The sequence below is a fragment of the Anabrus simplex genome, chromosome 1, assembly GCF_040414725.1.
Source record: "Anabrus simplex isolate iqAnaSimp1 chromosome 1, ASM4041472v1, whole genome shotgun sequence".
NCBI lineage: Eukaryota > Metazoa > Arthropoda > Insecta > Orthoptera > Tettigoniidae > Anabrus > Anabrus simplex.
This window is the reverse complement of record NC_090265.1, coordinates 553,833,759-553,860,811: the sequence shown is the minus strand read 5'-3', so window position 1 is coordinate 553,860,811 and position 27,053 is coordinate 553,833,759. Positions and strand designations below refer to the sequence as shown.

General features: G+C 41.6%; 1 protein-coding gene across 1 annotated transcript in view; it reads right to left on the bottom strand.

Moving 5' to 3' along the window:
* The window catches only part of LOC136877163 (neuroendocrine convertase 2), a 579,705-nt gene that overhangs the window by 221,035 nt on the left and 331,617 nt on the right, over positions 1-27,053 (bottom strand). Inside the window, exon 7 of the mRNA XM_068228426.1 lies at positions 3,353-3,441. Coding sequence (XP_068084527.1) covers positions 3,353-3,441 — 89 coding nt within the window. The remainder of the gene's footprint in view (positions 1-3,352; positions 3,442-27,053) is intronic.

Here is a 27,053-nt window from a genome sequence, read left to right as displayed (position 1 = left end):
AGAATAGATGACATATCATTGGACCAGCCATTTAGGCCACTAAATCCGGCGTGTCTTATGGTATAATCCTTTGTCGATATGACGTACGTTTAGTAGCAGTTAATCTGTAAATGAAGGTCTTCAATATTGTAAACACGCATATACTTTCGTATGTCGATCTATATATATTCACTGATGTCGATTTAGCGATCGAGAAAGGGTCGGTCTGCTATTGTAATCAGTACTCCCCACACCGACTTTGACTGGCAGTAGGAAAGGGTTCCTTCTCCAACTCCTGTGTAACTGTCATTAGTAAGGAAGGCCTACAATTGTAATGAATAGTTCCCTTCTCGATTTGACTTGCAGAAGGTAAGTGAGCATGCAGTTTTGTTTAAAACTCCCCTACCCGATTGTGTTTGGCAGTAGGCAAGGGTGCCCGCCATTATAAAGAAATGTCCTCATCTAAAATGTGACTGGCATTAGGCATAGTGGCCTGCTATTTTGATGGAAACTCACCACCTTGGTGTGACTGGCAGTACGCTGGCTGGCAGTAGGAAAAGGGGCCTGTCATTATAATGATAACTGCACAACTCAATTTCGAGTGATAGTAGGGTAATTGCCTGCCATTATAATAAAAACTGTAATCTGTCTGGAGGTAGGAAAGGGGGCTGCCATTTTAACGAAAACTCCCGAAATCGATTCTGTCCGCATAGTAGGCAATGGGGCCTGCAATTATAATGTAAACTTCCCAACCTGATTGTGAATGCCAGTAGGCAAGTGAGCCTGCCGTTATATCACAAATCCGTAACAAACACTTTACATTGGAAACAACGTACGGGGACCTCCCCATGCTCTTTCTCGGATAACGCTAAGAGACATGCAATTTTAAAACTATCTTATTTACTGTATGTACACTATTTACTTCGATATTCGAATACAATGTAGAATACCGTAGCGAAGCACGGGTACATTCGCTAGTATCAAAATAAATAAACAGAGGATGAGCGCGGGGTACTGAATGATCTTCGCATTTGACATTTTATCACATGTAATTTTAATTATTATCATTGTGAGCTTGCATCCGGGAGATAGTAGGTTCGAATCCTACTATCGGCAGCCCTGAAGATGGTTTTCCGTGGTTTCCCATTTTCACACCAGGCAAATGCTGGGGCTGTACCTTAATTAAGGCCACGGCCGCTTCCTTCCAACTCCTAGGCCTTTCCTATCCCATCGTCGCCATAAGACCTATCTGTGTCGGTGCGACGTAAAGCCCCTAGCAAAAAAAAAATATCATAATATAATAGCCCGCCTCTGTGGTGTAGTAGTTAGTGTGATAAGCTGCCACCCGCGGAGGCCCGGGTTCGATCCCCAGCTCTGCCACGAAATTTGGAAGGTGGTACGAGGGTTGGAACGGGGTCCACTCAGCCTCAGAAGGTCAATTGAGCCAACTCAGCCATCCTCGAAGTGGTTTTCCGTGGTTTCCCACTTCTTCTCCAGACAAATGCCGGAATGGTACCTAACTCAAGGCCACGACCGCTTCCTCTCCTCTTCCTCGTCTATCCCTTCCAATCTTCCCATTCCTCCACAAGGCCCCTGTTAAGCAAAGCAGGTGAGGCAGCTTGGGCGAGGTACTGGTCCTCCTTCCCATCTGTATACCCCGATCTAAAGTCTCACTCTCCAGGACACTGTACTTGAGGTGGTAGGGGTGGGATCCCTCGCTGAGTCCAAGGAAATAACAAACCCTGGAAGGTAAACGGATTAAGAGAGAAAGATCAAAATCTAATTCACTAAAATGTAGATACATCCCTATACATACCAACAAATATATCTTCAGTTTCACTTGTTTCTGAGAAATGTACCTGCGAGGGACTTATAGAGTACTTTTTTGAGCGGCTGTACATATCGTAAATCATATACCACCAGACGATTTTGTTGAAGTTATTTGTTTTTGGCGGCGAAAACCATTTCGTGTTGAACGTAAGCAAAAGGTCCCGCTTGCTTTAATGGACGATCTTGCCTCGTTTACAATTCTTTGCACCGTTCGAACACTGACATCGCATGCAGCTGACATGGGTAAATCATTTCCTGATGAACGTAAACACACTGCCCCGCTTGTTTTAAAGGACGATCTTGCTTCGCTCACAATTCTTTGCACCGTTCGAACACTGACATCGCATGCAGCTGACATGGGTAAATAATTTCCTGATGAACGTAAACACACTGCCCCGCTTGTTTTAAAGGACGATCTTGCTTCGCTCACAATTCTTTGCACCGTTCGAACACTGACATCGCATGCAGCTAACATGGGTAAATCATTTCCTGATGAACGTAAACACACTGCCCCGCTTGTTTTAAAGGACGATCTTGCTTCGCTTATAATTCTTTGCATCGTTCGAACACTGACATCGCATGCAGCTGACATGGGTAAATCATTTCCTGATGAACGTAAACACACTTCCCCGCTTGTTTTAAAGGACGATCTTGCTTCGCTTATAATTCTTTGCATCGTTCGAACACTGACATCGCATGCAGCTGACATGGGTAAATCATTTCCTGATGAACGTAAACACACTGCCCCGCTTGTTTTAAAGGACGATCTTGCTTCGCTTACAATTCTTTGCATCGTTCGAGCACAGACATCGCATGAAGCTGACATGGGTTCCTGTGATGCGGCAATGTCTCGTATCTCTCCTCTCTCTTGTCTATCGCTCACTGCGTCACGTGTTTAATATATTCATGTAGTTTGTATACTATTTCTGAAGCTTGTAAAAATTTCCGTCCACTCCCTTCTGGCTTCCATCGGAATCAAAACCTAGACAATCACTTCGAACCCCACTATCAGCAGCCCTGAAGATGGTTTTCCGTGGTTTCCCATTATCACACTAGGAAAATGCTGGGGCTGTACCTTAATTAATGCCATGGCCGCTTCCTTCCCACTCCTAGCACTTGCCAGTCCCCATCTGTGTCAGTGCGATGTAAAACAGCTTAGATGTCCAGTACTATGCGCTGGGCGTTGTGTCTGGATATGTTCGATCCTTCCTTTGTTTTAAAAGCAGTCCTGCACCCTATTTTGTGAAATTTTTGGCCTAGATTTTAAGTCAGTGCTTTGATATAATATCCTAGAAAGAAAAATGTCTCGAAGCACTCCAAGTAATATGTTCATGGTGGTAGTAACTAAGTCGATGTTACAGTATATTGTTGCAACAACACAGGAAGGACACCAGTCTTAAAAACTAAATGACCATTTACATTCTAAATTATTTATGTGATAAGATTAATACAATGTCGGGTAACACTGTTGCAGAAGACACCATTATTATTACAATCATTCTGTCTAAAGTGTAAAGTTCTGAATCTCTTATACTGTGCCTACCTGCGACTTTGGAGTCATAGGCGACGCCGACGCCGCAGATTCCGTTGTCTCTAGCTGCTGCCACTTCTCCAGCACAGCGCGTCCCATGACTGAAAGTAAAGAGATTTTGCTGTTATTTTCGCCATTATTAAAAATGTAAGTAGCAAATGCTCCATGATGATTAAAGAAATATTATACAATTGAATGGCTTTTTAAGAGGAGCTGCGTACAATATTTTAACAAGAGAGAAGTAAACCAGCAAACAAACTAACTCGGAGTTTCACATGACTAGTACTTTTAAGTAGTATGCCACTGAACCTTCAGCTACACATAGTATATAACTTCCTGAGACATGAGTGTCTACATTGGATATTAACTTGCTATGGAGTCTATGACCTCTATATTTGGCCTCATAATAATAATAATAATAATAATAATAATAATAATAATAATAATAATACCGGGCGAGTTGGCCGTGCGGCTAGGGGCGCGAAGATGTCAGCTGTCATCCGGGTGCATCCGGGAGACAGTGGGTTCGAACCCCACTGTCTGCAGTCCTCAAGATGGTTTTCCGTGGTTTCCTATTCTCACACCAGGCAAATGCTGGGGCTGTACCTTTATCAAGGCCACGGCCGCTTCCTTCCCACTCCTAGGTCTTTCCCATCCCATCGTCGCTATAAGACCTATCTGTATCGGCGCGATGTAAAGCAAGTTGTAATAATAATAATAATAATAATAATAATAATAATAATAATAATAATAATAATAATAATAATAATAATAATAATAATCACCACCTCCGTGTGCTTCACTTTTAGGTGGGGCATACAACACATCCACACTATGCTATCGTAAGCGGCGACCGAATGGAGGACCCTAGGTGTTCTCAACATTGAAGCGAAGGTTGGGGACCTCCGGGACACTACCTGAGACCGATATTGCCCCTACTTATTTGTGCCAAGCTCCTTCCTCACTTTCATAATTCCTACTTCACCTCCCTTCGTCAACTCTTGTTCCCTTCCTATCCCGATAGTATTAGGCTCCAACACTTCGAAAAATGAAGGTATCGGCCAAAGAAAGACAAGGGCCACGAAGGACGTGAAAGTGAAAGATCCCATAGTTATCGGAAACCTAATACCATTAGGGCCGGGAAAGAACACGTGTTAGGCAAGAGAGGTCGGATATAATAAATGAAAGTAAGGAACCTGGCAGAAGTGGAAGGAATGCCCCGTCTTCGCTACCACTACGCTCCCAAGTTAAGAGTCCCTGGGGCGCCTTTTAGTCGCCTCTTACGACAGGCAGGTGTCACCGTGGGTGTTAATTCTACCGCCCCCCTCTCACAAGGGGAGGCTTGTGAGACCCGGTGAGTCTTCAATTGTCACGGTGTTTGTGGCCTTTCCGGCGGATCCGTGGTGTAAAGATAGCGTGCCTGCCTTTTACCCGCAGACCACGCACTCGATTCCCAGACAGGTCATAGACTTTCAACCTTAAATCATTCCCTTTGCTGGGGACTGAGTGTTAGTGCGTTTCTGCTACTACAATAACTCGTGCCGAGCTCGATAGCTGCAAAATGCGGCCAGTATCCAGTAATCGGGAGATAGTGGGTTCGAGCCCCACTGTCGGCAACCCTGAAGATGGTTTTCCATTTTTACACCAGGCAAATGCCGGGATGGTACCTAACTCAAGGCCAAGGCCGCTTCCTTCCCTCTTTCTTGTCTATCTCTTCCAACCTTCGCATTCCCCCGCAAGGCAACTGTTCAGCATATCAGGTGAGGCCCCCTGGATACTTGTCATCCTCCCCAGTTGTATCCTCCAACGCAGAGTCTGAAGCTCCAGGACTCTGCCGTTGAAGCGGTAGAGGTGGAATCCTTCGCTGAGTCCGAGGGAAAAATCGACCCTGGAGGGTAAACAAATAAAGAAGAAGAATTATGGGAGGTGTGGAACAGAACGAGGCCGCTTTTGAACTACTTGGACACGACGTGTGCGGAGACGCTTGGTTAATTCGTACACTGAAAATTACAAGGCATAAGAGTTTATGAAGAAGCTGGAAAGAGGGATGAATGGATGCATGTTTTCAATGTCTCTTTCAAATTAATCGCATTTCACGGAACTGAGGATATCCCGTTCGTTGGATGAAACATGCCATTATGTTAAATAACGCCCCTTATTATCCGGGAGATAGTGGGTTCGAATCCCACTGTCAGCAGCCCTGAAGATGGTTTTCCGTGGTTTCCCATTTTCACACCAGGCAAATGCCGGGGCTGTACCTTAATTAAGGCCACGGCCGCTTCCTTCCACTTCCTAGGCCTTTCCTATCCCATCGTCGCCATAAGATATATCTGTGTCGGTGCGACGTAAAGCAAAAAAGAAAAATCAACCTTGCAGTGAGACTGCCGTGCACAACAGATGCCACTCACGCTCGTCGGAGGATTTTCCTAACAAGGACTGCACCAAGCTACCAAATAACCACGCACAAATATTAAAAGTTCTTGCAAGAAAACAAGCTTAGTAAATTTACGTGAATCAGTCTAATACTGGGGCTGTACTTCAATTAAGGCTTCGGTTGCTTCATTCCCACTCCTGTCCCATCGTCGTCGTAAATCCTATCTGTGTCGGTGCGACGTAAAGCATAGACTGTAAAAAAATACGTGGGTGTTGATATTGTGGTCTTTGCCACCGGACATCCAGTCTACATGGAATCCCAACCACAAGGATATGACTTTCCATTTCAAATACTCCGCATGCACTGTCTGGATTTCAATTACGGCCGCCTTGGTGAGAAGGTGATGGATTACCACGATGTCTGCAGCCCTGAAGATGGTTTTCTGTGGTTTCCCATTTCCAACACATCAGGTAAATGCTGGAACTGTACCTTTATTAGGCGACGATCGCTTCTTTCCACCCCGTTTCGATGTGTTAGTTCGGCGTTAATCCCGTAGTAATAAAATCAATCAATCAATCAATTAGCAGAACCGGAGAGACACAAGGAAACCCCATGGGACTTGAACTGATTATGACATTATTTTCATTCACTCATAGAAGGCTTTTTCTATTGTATTTCCTAACTCACCAACTTCGTCAGCTGTTGTTCATTGCTGACCTCGAGAAAGTTTCTCAACTCCTACAGTGTTTACCATTCTTCAGGGCAAACCCTCATTCCTAGAGATTCGAGAACTCTTTTCAATTCCTCTTTCACCGGATTCTAGGAGGGATAACCTTGTCTTATCTCAAAGGTATGTTAGTTAGCAGCGAAAGAATCAGTGGAGCGAACGAATGAATGATCGAACTAATTATCAAACGTTCCATCAGCACGAAATATCGCGTCGGTGACTACTAACTTGAAGGAACATTAACAAAATTCCAGGAAGTGTATTCCAGTATAAAGTAATAAAAACTACACTTTTTTATTTGTTTATTTACGGTATTTATTATGAACAGCTTGGTTTGGACGAGAACAATCCAGTGTATGCTGTTGATGCTACAGGGCTTCTATACAGTGCAAAACAGGGAAAGTTGATTACATTTTACTATCCAACATTTACAGGTTTTATTAGATGTCTCAGCGGATCAGTGGTAGAGTGACCAGCAAGTTCGTGGGTTCGATCTAGTCTGAGATAACTCATTTTAAGGGTGGTTAAATATCTTGGTGCTGTCTTACTGTTGTTGTCATGCTAAATATCTCTGGTCGGGCATTAAGTGTCACCCGACAAAATTAAATTAACTCCTCTTATAGGAAGATCGAGACGGTGATGACTCCGTCACGGTGTCCGTTCCAGTAGAATTCCGCTTTCGTTGCTAGATAGCAGCACAATTGAAATGGTGAAATTGGTAGCCAGGCCATCTAGATATTATTATTATTATTATTATTATTATTATTATTATTATTATTATTATTATTATTATTAGTCGTAGTAGTATTTAGAGCCTCCGTGGCTCAGGTGGAAGCGTGCTGGTCTCCCACCGCTGGGTTCCGTGGTTCAAATCCCGGTCACTCCATGTGAGATTTCAAAGTGGAGGCGGAACAAGTTTCTCTCCGGGTACTCCGGTTTTTCCTGTCATATTTCATTTCAGCAACACACTCCAATATTTCATTTCATCTGTCAGTCATTAATCATTGCCCCCAGAGGAGTACGACAGGCTTCGACAGCCGGCACAGTTGCTATCCTCGCCGCTAGATGGGGCTTCATTCATTCCGTTCCTGACTGGAAACAGGCTGTAAATTTTTATTATTATTATTATTATTATTATTATTATTATTATTATTATTATTATTATTATTATTGCAGGATTTATTAACTAATGAGAACTTATCACCATAGGGTGGGAGGGGGATATTTGAATCATCGGGTTGTTCGGATGGAAAGGAGCATGTTTTGCCACTGCGCACGCAGGAAGAGCATGTCAGGAGTCATTGCGAGCCAGAAGTGTGTGGGCTGAGGTCTGTCGTGAAGCACGAGTTAACTATACCAAGACATCTATTATCATCATATTCCACCAATATTAGCTTAAATAAGCTGAGATAGGAGACAGTTGTGGTAATTTGTCTTGATGTAATATTGGAGATTGTATTCACATTATTGAGAATAAGTTAGTGTCTTGTTTGTTGGCGTGGGAAGGGAGTCCGGGCAGACCACCCACCATGACAACTAGCACATTCTTTTGGTAACATTATGAACTGTTAACGTTTTAGTAGAATGTTTCAGATGGGGCTATCTTTCGCGGGCTGTTTCAACAGATATCTTTCAACGGTATATAGGCCTACAGTAATTTATCTGTTGAAAGATATTACCCTTCCAAAGTTAAAATGTGAAGTTACTATTTCTTTTCATATGTACCACTGTGCAGGAACCTCTCACATGCGTTTCTAATAATTTCTAATAATATCACCAATAAGCATCGTTTATATTACTTCTGAAGTCTGGTAACTTACTGCAAACTCGTTACGCTATGTCGCAAATTGAGTTCTAAATTTAATTTAAGAAATGATGGACAGGTCTCTGCAGAGGAAACTTTAATATTTCCATAATCTCATTTTAGAAAGATATCAACATGCAGAAGTAAGAAGTTTGTTTGATACGGAAACGTTATAACAGCAGCCGGAGGCTTAAAGGCATCCACAGCCTCGGGGATTTACTGACCTTTCTGTGTGGCGTTACGATGTGGTGCGCGCTGCTTTTATAATATCGCTTGGGATTCTCTTCTCCACTTGCATCCTAACTAACAAGGTTTACAGCATTACAATTTCTACAGTATTCCAAGAAACTAGCGAGTGCTTTTGTGTTTATTGATGGTGGGAGCACTTCACTTCAATCACTTTCATGAGACCATAAATATTGTGTTGTTACAAGAAGCTAGAGCAATTTTAAGACATTTGTGGAGGAAGAGTTCTCTCTTTTCGGGGAATATGTGCGTCGGAGAGTAAGGAAAGATGCATTGGTGACATTGAAATTATACAGTGTGTGTCCGTGATATCACAAACTTTCAGGGTCGATGGAGGACTGCAAATGGATCAATCTGAGATGAGGAACCATATTTCGGAAGCGATCGAGTAAAAAGTTAAGCAAAATTCTACTCATTTAACTCCGTTTACCTGCACAAGTTTCAGAACCTGATCCATTTACAACAAATGTTCGAGATGGCGTCCCCCTTCGTCAATCCAGGCATGGCATCGCCACATAAAGTTCTGTCGTACCCGTTCGATTATCCCCGATGTCGTCTGAACAGCGTCGCAGGCAGCGAGAATTCTTGCCAGGAGATCCTCTTCAGTCTCGACAGGTGTCTCGTACACAAGGCTTTTCACATGGTCCCACAAGAAGAAATCAAGTGGAGTGAGATCAGGTGAACGAGTGGGCCATGAAACAGAGCCTCCTTTTCCTACCCACTTTGAATGGGATGTTTGATCCAGATGTTCACGAATCCTCAATACAAATTGAGGTGGGTCATTGACTTCCGGCAGGCTGCGGGACGAAATTCCGACACCCTGGCGTCTGTTAAGAACGGACGGAAGTTAAACAACTTGGAGTATTAATATCTTTTGACTCGAACGTTTACGGACTACGGTTCCTCATCTCAAACTGATCCATTTGCTGTCCTCCATCATCCCTGAAAGTTCGTAACATCATCACGGATACACCTTGTATAAATTAGATGTCTCATTCGATCCGCCCGTCCCAATCAGTGTTATTCAATGGAATCTGAAAACTATTACGTATGAATTAAATGCACCGGCTCCATGGTGTAGGGGTGACGTGCCTATCCCTTACCCGGAAGTCCCGGGTTCGATTCCCGGTCACTGCAGGGATTTTAATTCTGGACTGAGAGCTGGAACGCAGTCTCGTGAGACAATTGAAGACCTGTCTGACATGAGAGGCAGTGGTATGGTCACGAAAGACAAGCAATACGGCTAATTATGCCGTTACACTGACCACGTGTACTCCAAAATCTACAGTCCATCTGGCTGGGCAGCAGCCATCACGGCTGACCAATGCCCTTAATGGGCTAAAGTGTCACGGGTTTTCTTTTTCCTTTATAAATTACATCTGAATGAAGATGATAAAATGTATGTTATTCTACCCACGTCTTTACGAAAAGATGTGGCATTGTACTATCAAAATAGACTCCTTTAGAATTTGGATCAGGACATTCTGAATTTCTAAAAACAGTATCAATAAATGTGAATATTTAATTTTTACGACCGCACTTGCACTTCACATTGGCCTACGACTTATTGGGTCGTGTTGACGACGTAAGGAAGAGATATTAAATACGGAAAAAATGACCAACCGGATAACAGTGAGATCCGAACCGACAATTTTCTAATTTTGCGTCGAATGCTCTACAAGTTGAGCTATGGTGGCGTAGGTCGTACTTGTTCTATTGGAAAAGATCTGAGCAACTACATAGCTGTAAAGTTCGCGCTTGTAGTCCGCTGTGGGCCAATTCACATTTGGCCTCGCTCAGTGGGTACAGGACTACTGTCACTCTTCCTACTTTGTGTCACTATGTTCAAGAATGCCGTTCAGTTGTAAATAAGTTCGTTATAATAAACTATAATTACAGCACTTCTTCCTGCCCTTTTCCAAGTTACCAGGGATCAGCACTTTGTATGGGCTTAACCCAGTTTTACGACCGGATGCCTTTCCTGAAGCCAAATCCATGTGGAGGGATGTATTTACTTACTGCGTGTTTCTATTGTGTCTTGTAGGGTACTATGTTATATGCAGATAAATGTGTGTAATAAGACGAACATAAACATCCCGTCCCCGAGCTAGAGTAATAAACCAGACAAAGGTAAAACTCCGACCCTGCTGGGAATCAAACACGAAGCCCTCAGAACCGAAGGCCACAGCGCTGAAAATTCAGCTAAGGAGCCGAACATAACAACATAGCAGTGCCTACAAAGGTGAGCTGTCAAATGTGACCCATACGCCGACCAAATGACCGAACAAGGGACTTCAAGAAATAATGTTACTTTTTCAGGTCTTCTTGTCAATCTCAGTCAATACATGAGAGGGGAAGAGGATCACCAGATGTACTAAAGTAGGTAGGAAGACGGATGATCCCTAAACCTCTGTTTAGTTCTTTTCTCTATCCTGTTTTTATGCTCAGGTCAAGGCCCACTTATTACAATTTCTAAAAAAAGACAAGTTGCGAAATGCACCTAAATTAGGATTATTCACTTTTTGTGCCTTAATAATAGGTACAAAGTGCTAAACATGCTTCTTAGCTAAATAATGTTCATTCTATTGCTTATTGAATGATGCCAGTGTAAAACGAAGTTTCGAGTAAAAACCTTTGTGTGTGTGTGTGTGTGCGTGTGTGTGTGTGTGTGTGTGTGTGTGTGTGTGTGTGTGTGTGTGTGTGCGTGTTTTCTGAGCAACTGTAAAAACAAAGCTTTAGGTATTTAATAACCAAGGGAGTTGGCTGTGTAGTGTAGCAGTAAGCTTGTATTCGGAAGATCGCGGGTTCGGACCCCACCATCGGCATTTCTGAAGATGTTCTTTCGTGGTTTTCCAAATGAGACAAATGCTGGCTGAAGGCCTTCCTCCCTGCTCCAATGCCTTCTTGGTCCCATCGTCACCGAAAACGTGAAAGTGTTCGCGGGAAGTTAACTCCTAGTGAAGAGAAGATCCCCCCCCTTGCAATGTTTATCTTAATAATACTTTAAGTAGGAGTGTAAAAAACGGAGCGAATAGGGCCTTGGGTTAGGGTCGCGTAGCTGTGCGCTTGCCTTGGGGAGACGGTGGGTTCGAATCCCACCGACGACAGCCCTGAGGGAGGTTTTCCGTGGTATCCCCATTATTACACCAAGCAAATGTTGCAGTTGTACCTTAATTAAAGCCTCATCCGCTTTCTTCTCAAAAATCTTGCCCACCCTTGCGCCCCGAAAACCTTCAGTGTATTAATGCGACGTTAAATCTCCAGCAAAAACAAAAAAGAAGGAAAATATTGCTTACCCTTGTATTGATTAATTTTCCTTGCTCTTTTTGCAATTTGTTTACCGAGCTCGATAGCTGCAGTCGCTTAAGCGCGGCCAGTATCCAGTATACGGGAGATAGTAGGTTCGAACCCCACTGTCGACAGCCCTGAAAATGGTTTTCCGTGGTTTCCCATTTTCACACCAGGCAAATGCTGGGGCTGTACCTTAATTAAGGCCATGGCCGCTTCCTTCCCCACTCCTAGCCCTTCCCTGTCCCATCGTCGCCATGAGACCTACCTGTGTCGGTGCGACGTAAAGCAAGTAGCAAAAAAAAAAAAAAAAAAAGCAATTTGTTAGGGTCGACTCTTCGTCTAGTTTTACGACTGAACGCTCTTCCTTACTCCAACTCATTACAACATATTTGCGTGAATTTGTGATAGTTGCTAGTATATTGTGTTGTGCGTTTATGAAGAGATGTATATTAGGACGAACTCAAGCACCCAGTTTCCAAAACAGAGGAATTAACTAGACGTAGCTGAAACCAACAACCTGACCGGGAATCGAACCGGCAGTCCTCTCAACCGAAGACCACTGCGCTGACCACTGAGCAAAGGAGACCGACTTATCCATATATCACTCTCCTGTAGTATAGTATGTTAGGGCTGGGTTTCTGCACAGTGGGTGAGGAAATAATTTGTGTTGAGAGAGAGGAATTTCATAATAATAATAATAATAATAATAATAATAATAATAATAATAATAATAATAATAATAATAATAATAATAATAATAATAATAATAATCCAGCGGCAAGAAACCTAAAACTGAAGAACGCAGCGATAAGTGAAAGACAAATGACCCATTGTGAAAGGATGAAAAAGTTTTGGGGAAAATAAGGACAACTGTCAAAATGAAAATAACCGATTCTATACGTTTATGTGCTTAATAGAGGGTTGAACGTGTATATACAGCGAACTCCAGATTACGGATTACCCGGTTTGGGGGTTATCTGTGCACCCGTGAGATTTATCGTAATATTATTTCCTTTATTTTTTACGGCATTTTGAATAGGCTACGTGTGAACTGCGTGCTCGTGCTGACGGCATGCTTTGTTTGAGAACTAAACACTAAACCATGTACTGTATAGCAGTTCTTTGTTAGTGTTCTGTGATAGCTGTCGTGGCTAAAAAGTGAAAGAAAGTGATTTTAACTTTTCTTAAAATGCTTGAATTAATTCGAATGTTCGAGAAAGGAGAATCAGTAAAGATATTAGTGAATTATTACGTTATTGATGCACATGTGCGACATAAAGTGTTGAAACTCTCTTACGTTGAACAGGGAGATTTTAATGCACTTTGAAACATTCGTACTGTCATTCAAAAGAACGTAAATAAATCTCGAAAGCAAAAGAACATTACTGGTTAATTTTCGGCAAACGCAAAAACTGACTTTGTATAATTTTTGTACCTCAAGTCTTGTTTTTTTTCCTTTTTTTTTTTTTTGCTAGGGGCTTTACGTCGCGCCGACACAGATATGTCTTATGGCGACGATGGGATAGGAAAGGCCTAGGAGTTGGAAGGAATCGGCCGTGGCCTTAATTAAGGTACAGCCCCAGCATTTGCCTGGTGTGAAGATGGGAAACCACGGAAAACCATCTTCAGGGCTGCCGATAGTGGGATTCGAACCTACTATCTCCCGGATGCAAGCTCACAGCTGCGCGCCTCTACGCGCATGGTCAAGTCTTGTACCAACAATAAACATTGTAAGTAATTTTTATATTAGCCTACTTCATTGATATACTACCTGATGTACCCGTGCCTCGCTACGCAATTCTACATGGTATACAAAATTCCAGGCTAGGTAGTGTACCTGTTACGTGTAAGATTGTATTAAATTGCATAGCTCTTAACGTTACCCCAGAAACGCGACGAGGAAGTCACCATACGTCTTTACTCATGTGAAGACTGGGTTAGGAAATTTTCATTATAATGGTAGGCCTTCTTGCCTAGCATCAGTCACAATCAAATTGGGGAGTTTTCATTATAATGTCAGACAGTCACTCTCCACCTACATTTTTACATCCTCAGTGGGTTTTTCCAACTGAAATCAACATAGGTCATTACAATGACGTCAGTATCAATGTCGCGATTAAAAGCAATGCTATCATATGAAATACTCGATCAAATGAAAAACCACACATTTTCTCACTTTTAAAGAACTTTTAACGAAGAGTACTATGCTGTAGAGCTGGAATGACCAGGCCGCAGACAGCTGTTAGGTGTGCACACTGCTCATCCCAATCAGGGCCTCAGAGTGGGGATCGAATAATTGGAATACTATAACGGACCAGTGTGTTACGTACCAGCAGTGTCAGAAAATGTATGAACCCAGAGGAATGGCATACTAAAGAAGAAAGTTATCGAACTCCCCAGCTATTTTCCGCCAATATTCAGGAAGGCTGTTATACTCACTACGCAACAGTAATCTCATCTATCGGGGATGAGTGGCAGCAGAAGCGACAAAGAACATCACAACAAACAGTGGTCAATGTAATATTATTGTTGATCAATTTTATGAGCTTTCTGTATGGTACACCTTCACATGTAGTTTTCTTCCGACTCAGAAATACCACTCTTATCATAGTCGGTACGGTTAAAATGAATGAAACATAAATTATCGGAAATTGTATTCCCTATAGCATTTGTTATGTAGTTCTTTTCAATAGGATCAATAACATAGATACTTAAAAATTAAAATTTAGGCTTCTTCCCCTAAACTACCATTTCATCCAGGGTTTACAAAAAATATTTATAGCCTAGGCTGTATTTTCTTATTCCCCGACTCTATATACCAATTTTCATTAAATTCTGTTTACCCATTTTCTCGTGGCTTGGCTTTGATTTGGACTTAGCAACAAAAATGCAGATTCATGAATATCTCTGTTAACATACCCGATACAACAAAAATGTGTAAGACATAAATGATCGGAAATTTAATTCTACATACATTTAGTTATGTAGTATTTATCGATAAGACCACTAATAACATAAGTGTTTGAAAATATGGTTTTAGGCCCTCCCCCAAACTACCATTTCACTCAGCGGGAATAAATTATTTATAGCCTAGATTGTAGTGGCTCATTCCCCAACTTTACTCTTCAGCCGTTTTCTCGTGATGGACGTACAGACAGACAGACAGACAGACAGACAGACAGACAGACAGACAGACATTACAGAAAACTAAAAAGGGCATTTCCTTGTTACTGTGGACACGACCTATACATAAATAGCATTCTTTTTAAATTCTGAGCATTGTACGGACAAAACTCTTATTTTATATATAGAGACTGGTTATTGTATGTGTTAATTGTTCGAAATTATTGCAGTTTCAAACAGTATTTTATGTTCTGTATTATTGAAAGTTTCGCTGTGCATAAAAATACACAAAGTCGTTTTATCCGTGTTTTCAGGTATCCGTGCAAATTTCTGGTGATTAGCCCGGATAATCGGGGGTTCGGGATAATAATAATAATAATAATAATAATAATAATAATAACTATTATTTCTTAATAGACGCCAGAATGCCGAAATTAATCTTGAAAATGTGCGTTTAAACTGACAGTAAATCTATCGATGTTAGTCTCTAGCATTAAAGCACTGTTTAATACCAATCTTCAGCACTGCAATTCAATTCCGCAACCTTGGGTAAACAGCAGAACTCTTCGTTAAACCACCCACGTAGAGCGTAGTACCTTTAAGTGAAAGCTTGTTAGTCCTATAGACAGAAACGCAGGACAACGTCGGTCTTGAGCAGGAACTAAGTAAATTGAGTTAAACACCTCTGGGAATGGAACTGGCACGTTTGCTATCTATCTTTGCTTTGTGAAGACATAACTCATTAGCTGACATGTTCTCTTGTTTTGCTGCCGTCGTAGATGGCTTTCTGGTGGTCCTCTATTGCATCACAATTGGATCACGTACATGAAGGCCCCTTGGTTCCCAACTGAGAATATTCTCCGCGTCTTGTGCTGCGTCAATACTGTTCGCCATAAACTAGGAACATGGCGATCGTTGTGTGCATTATAGAGAAGCTTTCAGAAAATTCACATTAAAGGTGAATGCTTGTGTGTCTCTTTTACATTACTTCATTGTTCTTAAAAGATGGCAAAAGTTTCAATACAAATAAATTAATAATTACAAAAGAAGGTAATGTGATGTTGTTTAATTTGAGTCAGTCTCTTCAGGTGACATGTAAATGCCATTTGATATTCTGTTTCATCTCCCAAATAGTGGAAAGTAAAACTCCTGAGGACCTTAATAATAATAATAATAATAATAATAATAATAATAATAATAATAATAATAGCAGCGTGTGGCCTCCTCCTTCTTTCGAGTTGACACCGCACAGGCGACCTGCGCGTCTGTGGGTATGGGGCCTTACCTACTATGAATTCTAATGATGAATATCGCACACAACGAAGCCCCCGAGCCATTGGAATTAACCAGTGAATATTAAAATCCCCAACGCGGCCGGGAATCGAACTGGGGTTTCTGTGTACCAAAGGTCAGCACACAAACCATTTAGCCATGGAGCCGGAGAAATAAACTCATGTCCTTACCCTGAGGTGCTACAGCTCTTCTCAGGCACAACCCCCACAGGTGAGCTGCATGTACCATTTCTACCACATACGAGCCCCCCTTCCATTCTTAAATTTCGGGCCCCCAAGGACGGCAGCTAATAACACTAAACGTTACGCTACGGGGGCGGACAACTTACTGTAATCATGTCAGATATCCATTAAGCATACGATGTTCGGTTCCGTAGCTGAGTGGTCAGCGCCGTTCGCCTTCGATTCTCGACCCGGTGGGGTATTTTAACCGTGTCCAATTAATTTTTCTCATTTGGGCAATGAGTGTTTGTGTTTATCCCAATACACGCCAATAAACATACGACACCATAGTATCAACTACTGCGGAGACGCACAGTAGTTAATACATCCCACCGCATAGGGTTGGCGTTAGGAAGGGCATACGGCCAACTTGTGGTACAGATTCCACACCCAAGGCTCCACCAGATTGAAGAAAAATTGACAGAAAAAGAACAACAACCACCACCATTTAACATAGTGATACGCGTAAAGTACGGAGCTGTGAATTTCTGTCCAAACAAAATCATCTGTATCTCAATGAAATGAGTTCGTGATCTTGGGAATACTATACCAAATCTATATAGACACGCCTTATTCTGCGTATAACGGTATCAGTGATGGAAGTAATTAATCAGCTATCGTAAACAGACATTACGATGTGACAGGGCTGGGGAGGGGGGGGGGTGGATGTATTTCATTTCATACTAAGTTTACGTTCTTCGAAATCATGTGGAAAGTGTACTTACTTACGGCACTGAACTTCTACCAATGTAAAAACATATCATCAGAAACATTTTTTTTCAGTGCATGTATATGAAAATGAAAATCCACAACCTGTTCCAGTCATTTGACTGGGCCAGGAATGGAATGAATGAAGCCCCTTCTCGCGGCGAGGATGGGAATTGTGCCGGCTGCCGAGGCCTGTCGCACTGCTCTGGGGTAATGATTAATGAGTGATTAACGAAATGAAATGAGATTGGGGAGTGTTGCTGGAATGAAAGATGACAGGGAAAACCGGAGTGCCCGGAGAAAAACCTGTCCCGCCTCCGCTTTGTTCAGCACAAATCTCACATGGAATGACCGGGATTTGAACCACGGAGCCCAGCGGTGAGAGGCCGGCGCACTGCCGCCTGAGCCACGGAGGCAGTGCATGTATAACAGTTGCTTAAATACTTAGCAAAAGGCTACACTGCATCATGTGGGTGAGTCAATGAATGAATGAATGAATGAATGAATGAATGAATGAATGAATACACTTCTCTCCCAGTCACGGATGACCACCAACTGGGTAGATCGTATTCGTTTATTGTAATCCAAATTATTACATGGAGTTAATTTTGAACGTACTATAGAAAACCTAAGATAGGCTACTACAATTCCTGAAAAGTACATGTAATATGCCTCCTTGGTGGCCATGACGTTAAGATATCAAGTATGGCCGGTTCGAGTCTCCTTGTTGGTATCATAATTCTTCATCAGAATGTTTGCCAGCATAGTAGGGGAAATACTGTTGTGGTATATCATTTCTAATCACTAGATTGCGTGCCAAAATCCTGTATTCAACTACAAAACTCTTCGCAATGGTAAAATAAAGTGAGGGCATACAACGCTGTTGATGGTGATTCGTCCATCGGATGGAGAGGTTAAATCTTCAGCAGGCTCCTTCGCGTTATTCGACACGAGTATGTTATATGTTGACACCTGGTTCCTCTCTCCCCCTAACTCATTATCGCCATCATCCCACATCCAGACGCGCAGGTTGCCTATGAGCGTCAAATAGAAATACCTACAACTGGCGAACCGAACATATCCTTGGACACTCTTGGAACTAAAGACCATACGATAAAAATAGATAAATACGTAAATAAATTAAGTAAATAAATAAAATACATCTAAATCTACTGATGGGTTGAAGAACGAGTATTTCAGGAATGTTTGTCACAGTTCTTTGAGATCTGTTATCTTCTTCTTCTCTTCATCGTTATAATCCTTAGAAAATCGTACCATGTATTTAGACTGTGTGAAGTCTTTCTAATAGTCTTTCAGTAATGGTGTGTAGGTGTCACTTATAGCGTCCGCTGGAGTATGCATTTCAATAGTATTGGAAAATGACATGTAAAATCACCTCTGACTCATTGAGGAAAGCAACGAGAAACCATCTAATTCTCCATTTTATCACTGCCTCTTCTGTGATGCGTAGGCTATCTATAACAGCTGGTGTTAGATTTGTTGGGGGATCAAGGAGCCTTGGCGGTGATGACCAAAAGCACAAAAACAAGGGACCTAAACAAATACATGCACACACATAATAATAATAATAATAATAATAATAATAATAATAATAATAATAATATTTGATATCTTTCAACCCCACTATCGGCAGCCCTGAAAATGGTTTTCCGTGGTTTCCCATTTTCACACCAGGCAAATGCTGGGGCTTTACCTTAATTAAGGCCACGGCCGCTTCCTTCCAACTCCTAGGCCTTTCCTATCCCATCGTCGCCATAAGATCTATCTGTGTCGGTGCGACGTAAAGCCCCTAGCAAAAATATATATATATATATATATCTTTCAACTAAACAAAAGCCGATGTCCAGTAATATTTCCCTTCCAAAACGTATCTTAACGATCTAACGTGTCCTTCAACGTTATGTCTACCGCATTTAGGCGCTCGGATGGCAAGCCGCTGCTGGATTTTAATCTCGCGAACTTCCGTGTGGTGCGAGTACCAATGTGTGACTTAGACCAGTGTGATCTCTACTGTATCATGGTCTCTAAATTTATCGTTACAAATGTTTCTCAACAAAGCAGCCATAATGCAGGGCATATATGATTGCCGAATGAAAATGTTCAATTTCCTGTGTTTCTGAGGGAATAGCTTATGGAGTTTGATAACAGGATTTAATTTCGCATTAACCGCCAGTTCGCCTTACCTTCTAGTGTGAGAATGACTACACGGTTCGGGTCACGTAGCTGTCAGCTTGCGTTCAGGAGATAGTGGGTTGGAACTCTACTGTTCGTAGCCCTGAAGATGGTCTTTCCGTGGTTTCCCATTTTCACACAAGGCAAATACTGAGGATTTACCTTAATTAAGCGGTCACTTTCTTCTGAGTCCTAACCCTTTCCTATCCCATGTCACCATAAGACTTCTCTGCTCTGGTGTGACATAAAACAATAATGTCAAATATTAACCAATATGTTTGTAAGACAATCATCACTCATCACTACTACTGATCTGCATTTAGGGCAGTCGCCCTGGTGGCAGATTCCCTATCTGTTGTTTTCCTAGCCTTTTCTTAAATGATTGCAAAGAAATTAGAAATTTATTGAACATCTCCCTTGGTAAGTTATTCCAGTCCCTAACTTCCCTTCCTATAAACGAATATTTGCCCCAATTTGTCCTCCTGAATTCCAACTTTACCTTCATATTGTGATCTTTCCTATTTTTAAAGATACCATCCAAACTTATTCGTCTACTGATGTCCTCCCACGCCATCTCTCCACTGACAGCTCGGAACATACCACTTAGTCGAGCAGCTCGTCTTCTTTCTCCCAAGTCTTCCCAGCCCAAACTTTGTAACATTTTTGTAACGCTACTCTTTTGTCGGAAATAGCCCAGAACAATGTTCATAGGAAGTTGGATATCGTGTGTTATACACATATCTTACGTCTATAACTACAGTAAGTCATCTCTCGATAGTTCTACATGCCACAATAATTTTTTCAATGCCTGGAATTTACTGTAGTCCAGAACTTAAAAAGTGATCTGTTCCTTGTGTAGGTTTATGTAGGCTACGTCGTGTTCATGTGCATACTTTGTAGCTACAATTATTAAAAGAAATAGAATAATGACTGTGAAAGCATTTAACCCGAGTGAAAGTTGACATTTAAGCATTTCCAGTAGAACGCAAAGCAAATCGTACTGAGATTAAATTCCAATGGATGACATGAGAGCTGACGTGGTTAACGTACGGCAAACAAACACTCCCACGTTGGACGGTCTGCAAATTAGCGACACATTCAGCACATAACTCATTCTGTACAGTGAGTGTGACAAGAAGGGAAAATTAAAAAAAAGAAAGAAAAGAAGCATAGTCACGAGTAAATGGAAGAGCCAGAAATTCCACTGTGTACCAATTAAGAATTATTTTTATCTAACAGCAAGAATTACTCGCTATGGGTCGGTGAACTTGCAATGCTTGGCAAGTCAATCAAAATAACAATAGGTCTGTGACGGAATTCTCATTTGTAGTGTGTGAGAAGTACCTGATTTACTGGGTGGTATTATGACTTTTATTGGAATTTCCTATATGGGTGCTCCCTGGGTAAGTACTGAGAAAACTATCAGTTCAGCGGTTGTGAAGAGAGGACCTGCTTTCCACTGTTCAGAAATTGCGTTACGTGTGACTTGGTATATGCTGATAAAGTACTCGCAATTTCCACACTGGACTCCACGTGGAGCCTGTCATTTACAAGGCTAAGATGCCATTGGTCGAAAGTACTGCCTTAGTGATGTACAGACCGTACTGTATCTCGGATGACGTCACTCAAAGAAGTGAACAATTTCCTCCGTCCGATCCGCGTAATGCGAGTACATGATACGACTGTGCCTTATAGTTAAGAAATATTCCCAAATGTATTATTATAACAGGTGAGAATTACACCTGTAATTATTTATTATCTCGTAAATTACGAATAATAAGGCTTTGCCACCATATCTCCAGATGATTATAAATACCGTGTAATTTTCGTGGGTTTCTTTTCTTAGATCTTCTGGCAGTATCCTTCAAGGAATTAACTTGTTTGCTTGTTACACCTAAATATTGTCTACTAGCAATAGTTTAATTTAAATCGTTTAAGATATATGTATAATATCCGGCCCCGTGGTGTAGGGGTAGCATGCCTGCCTCTCACCCGGAGGCCCCGGGTTCGATTCCCGGCCAGGTCATAGATTTTTACCTGAGGGCTGGTTCGAGGTCCACTCAGCCTACGTGATTAGAATTGAGGAGCTATCTGACGGTGAGATAGCGGCCCCGGTCTAGAAAGCCAAAATAACGGCCGAGAGGATTCGTCGTGCTGACCACAAGACACCTCGTAATCTGCAGGCCTTCCAGCTGAGCAGCGTTGTTTGACGTCGCACCTACACATTGAAGGGTTTCGGTGACGCAAGAATAGGAAAGGGATAGGAGTGGGAAGGGAGGACATTGGCCTTAAAGGTACAGCCCCAGCGTTTGCCTGATGTGAAAATGGAAAACCACGGATAATCTTCTTCAGGCCTGCCGACAGTGCGATTCGAACCTACTATCTTCCGAATGCAAGCTCACAGCTGCGCGACCCTAACCGCACAGCCAACTCGCTTGGTTAATTGGCTGCTGCATTCCGGGATCTTCTTCTTCTTCTTCTTCTTCTTCTTCTTCTTCTTCTTCTTCTTCGTCTTCGTCTTCTTCTTGTAAAGGCAATATCGTTGATCACAGAAGAGTAAGAAGCGGGAGAGTTGAAAGGGTGGACAAGGAATTAACTAGAGCAGAACTGAACACAACAAATTTTGAAATTTTATTTCTTTCCTTCGTTTTCGAATTTAAAATTAAAAAATAGAAAATCTGAACGAATAACAATAACATTAATTTCGTCAGCTCTGCCAAAAAGTCCGAAAATCAGATACCACCAATTGTTAATTTTTTGGTTGATTTACATAGAAAAGTGCGTTAGTGATCTTGCCATGTACACAACTTTACAAGTGCTAGAAAAGCTCCAGGAAAATACACTTCGTAGAAGTCTACGCTCCAACTATATCATAGTCGAGCCTCGCAGAGGCATCAATTTTCTCATGGCGCACTTACAACCTATAGATTGTCCTCAATGAAAGTATTTACACCAAGTACCCCTGATTTAGGCTTATCTATTGTTCAACAGATTATAACTTACGGGAACTTCACACCAGAAACAATTATCGAATAAACAGGGGCACGATTGCCCATACCAAATGGCCTTAATGTAAAAGGAAAAGGTTGAACATGACTGGCCATAGACAAAAGGCTAGAAGGCGAAACGCTTGGCCTCCTTCTAGAAATAGTTAAAACCCTAAGTGGGCTTATGGGCAAATGATACAGAAGCTAAGCCTAATCTACACCGGGATGACTAAGTAAGAAATATTAAAGCCAAATATGATTAAATAAATTTAGAGGTTTTGAAAACTGTAGTCACCCCATGCCAAGTTGAATGGGAACTGACAGAGGGTAATCACTCTTTGTGACTTTACATTACACATTTCCCAATAGGGAATAGGATATAGTTCTCAGACTTGCCACATATTCTAAATTTAAACCACCAAATTTAGAAATTTACATAAATAAATGAGGCTGAAACCTTCCCCTCAAGCTATCTACAGGAGCTATCACATGTTTATGAAAATTCTGCCATTACCTTGAGTGGCTAGGCCTTCCCAACGCCGTCCACGCCCCTGCCTCCTGGTTCACGTCAATACACCTTCCTCATACTGGAGTAATTCAGACAATACGCCCCTAAAATGTCCAGCTTTTATACTATTTTTGAGAGGAATCTTCCAGAACTCTTTACTCTGGATTCCTGTACGCACTCCCAATTTGAATTGGCTAGAGAAAATATTTACAAGTTTCTGATTGGTTGATTACTATTGAAGAAGGAACAAGCAGAAGTGTTGAAACTTTGATACATACACAAACAAAAAATCCTCAGAACCTACTGTAAGTTTGCCAACGACAAAAATGAACTTTCTAGAGTTCGTCCCGCTAGAGGGAGCAATTAAAGCGATGATAGAAACATCTGACTGTTGAATACCAAAGTATCGTGTAATACACCAGTTCAAGTTTGTTTACATACATGGCCTTTTAGAAGGCGCGCATTTTAACTGACCGGAGAAGGTGTACCACCAGTACAAGTATTATTACAATTATTATTATTATTATTATTATTATTATTATTATTATTATTATTATTATTATTATTATTATTAACCCTAGAACTTCCAAACGTCGCGCTTGCGACACAATAGAGTGTCACTAGAATGTCAACGTCGCACGCGCGACGCGTAGTACATGCATTCGCTTAACCAGTCATAACATCATTTATCGTTCACTTACGCTATTTTAATAAGTAATACATTGAAGGGGAAGCTTTAAGTCTTTCAAACCGGGCGAGTTGGCTGTGCGCGTAGAGGCGCGCGGCTGTGAGCTTGCATCCGGGAGATAGTAGGTTCGAATCCCACTATCGGCAGCCCTGAAGATGGTTTTCCGTGGTTTCCCATTTTCACACCAGGCAAATGCTGGGGCTGTACCTTATTAAGGCCACGGCCGCTTCCTTCCAACTCCTAGGCCTTTCCTATCCCATCGTCGCCATAAGACCTATCTGTGTCGGTGCGACGTAAAGCCCCTAGCAAAAAAAAAAATAAGTCTTTCAACACACATTCCTCACTAGCCGAAAATGACTCGGTCAAGGTCAGGGTAGGTATAAAATCAGCTACTCTGCAGTCTCAGTTGCTATGTAACTTCGCGCTCGCTCGCTCGCTGTTCCTGTGAGTTTCTGTGAATATCTTTCGTTATCTTTCAACAGATTGAGTTTATTCTTAAATTGTTTCTTTTGAAGTGTAAACTTTCGTCCTGGATGATGAGCTACGTGATTCAAGTGATATTCACAAAGTTCCTGAAGATGATTGGGATTCTTCCTCTTCCAGCGATATATTTTCCTTAGCTGATGATTCTTCTGAGAGCGGAGAAGAATATATTCCAGAATCTGAAGTTGAAAGTTATTCCGATGAAGAGAGCAGGCCTGCCGACGTTTCATTGGATGTTACTGTTTCCGTAACATCAAAGTGGTGCAGGGTTTATTCACCCGAACCGGAGTTCGATGTTTCCGGGAAGTTCCGCGTAAGGGATCCTGGCATTTTGATCTGTCCACCCCGAAACAGTCCACCTATTACGTATTTCTACTTCTTCTTTACGGATTTGATTTGGAAGCTCTTGGTAAAAGAAAGTAATGACTATGCGGCGAAAGAAAACCTAAAAGATATTCTGGAGAAATGTAGGCCTTTTCTCGTATGCGAATTTGGTTTGATGTAACTGTCTCCAAAATGAAAAAGTAAATGGCTATTTTAATAAATATGGGGTGCACCGTGAATGCTATCATACAATGCAGCATTTCTGGAGGCCTATGAGGCACGGCAGGAAAAGAAAACTCTCCGAGAATGACTCCCAGTAGTGCTCGGCGGCTGATGGAACTGTGTGCAGCTCGGAAATTTTAATCATTTTGCGATTTTATTTTATTTTTACTTTTGGGAACTTAATATTTTTAAAATCTAGAAGAAATTTCGCGTGTTTTGTATATAGTGATATTTAAAATGAGTGGTTATTTATTATTAATGGTGAACTTGAAAATAGGAGAAACACTTTTTTTTAGTTTTCCAAATTTTTCATCGCCTGATACGCACCAGCTATGCAAGTAAATGATCTAATACTTACGTAAGCATCTTAAATAAATCTTTCTGAGTAATATGGTGTGCTGCATTCCTAACTTTTCTGCACTAAACGTGCTTAAATTGGTTAAAAACATAAATTTGTAATACATGTGAAAATGGCCTGACATTTAAGGAAAAACACTCGGCACTTCTAGGGTTAACTTGGTAAGATATTCATGATATTCATACTGAGAGACTCAGACAGTAGAAGCGCTGATCACCTGAATTCAAGTTAGTGGGTTCGATCCTGGCTCATTTCGGTGGAATTCAAGGTGCTTAAATACGCGAGCCTCGTGTCGGTAAACTTAGTCATGTAAGAAAAAAAAATGTGGGTCAAAGTTCGCCCATATTGGCGTCTATATAAGTCGTAATAGTAGTTTGTGAGATGTAATACCAATGATATTCTTCTTCTATTATTATTATTATTATTATTATTATTATGTACAGAATGTTTCTTGGAATGTTTCCCTGAGTGGCTCAGACAGTTCAGGCGCTGGCCTTCTGACCCCAATATGGCAGGTTCAATCCCGGCTCAGTCCGGTGGTATTCGAAGGTGTTCAAATACGTCAGCCTCGTGTCGGTAGATTTACTGGCACGTAAAAGAATTCCTACGGGACTAAATTCCGGTACTTTGGCGTATCCAAAAATAGTTAGTTGGACGTAAAGCGAAATATCATTATTAATGGAGTGTTTCCTTGTAGATTAAACCAGATGTATGTTTATTACAAATATCCCAGACTTTTGAATTGCTTTTCTTACAAAGTAGAACTGCAAGATAGAATTAGCATTTGATGATCTCTGAAGTAAGAATAATCACCCACATTAATGTATAAATAAGGTTCGATAACCGATCAACAAATTTACTGCTGGTGCTGTATTCTTACCTTGCAAGCATCGCTTTAGCGAAATTTTCAATGTAGTAAAGTGAAATGAAAATGGATATTTAGTTTCCATGATTGCATATTACGTGAAGGTTTGTGAGTCTGCTTCCCACTGGTGTATGCACGGAGATTTTTGTTCTGTACTAAACATCTGTTGGGCATCTAGTATGTTTTCTCAGACTAAGTGTTAATTTGAAACTAAATGTTCGCCACAGTAAATGCAATGCAAACGCTGCCGCTCTGTTGAATACAAGATCCATGTCAGCCTGCTCCGGCGCAGTGTATCGCTCTGTCAACTATGATATTGTAGCATGACCGCACATAAACTCGCACACCCACGATGAAAGACAAGCTCGTTCACTTGGTTGGGAAACGCACAGATAGCTCACCAATAGAAATCAATTTTTCCGTCTAGTGAACTCGCAGATATGCTAGCATAATCTAAGCTAGAAGTTTTCCATTTCTTTACATAAAATAACGTAGGCCTATAAATATGGCATCTTTCCTACATTACCCCCTTTTCTCTGTTTATTTGTCGACATTTTCCAAACATCCTAAAATTTTCATGTTTTTTGTCCTTGGGCGTGAGAGTTACGTGGCAGTATGCTACCTTGAGAGACAGAATACGGAACGAAGATATACGAAGGAGAACCGGCATGAAAGACGCTCTGACGACAGCCGATCAGCTAAAGTGGAAATGGGGAGGACACGTAGCGAGACTGGAGCAAAATCGATGGACCTACAAAATGACAATGTGGGATCCCAGACAAGGAAGACGGAACGTGGGAAGGCAAAGAACTAGATGGGCAGACTGGTTTGCGAGATGGGGAGGAAAACAATGGACAAGAACAGCAAAGAAAAGGCAAGAGTGGAAAGAGCTGGGAAAAATTGTGTGCAGAGATCACTGACCTTTGCTCAAGCCCTGTGATAACATAGGTCGATCAAAACACATATTATAGATATTGTGCAGCAGTGAAATATGCAACAGTGCGCTTCCGCAAAGAGACCTGGAGATCACCTCTCTGATCACTACGGCATAATACAGTAAAATTGATAAAAAAAGAGGTTTTTATGAAGTGGTGAATATAAAATTATCATCCTCGCGTACACTGCGGAAAGAAGCCGAGCAAGTGTAAAATATGTTGAAGTACGCTCTCAGGACAGAGGCGAAGAATACAACATACAACTGTACGCTTCGACGAAGAGGATACCGTGATGGTCATCTTCTGTGCACTCGGGAGAATAGCAAGACGAATGTCAAACAGACAGACGTTTGCATGCAGTAG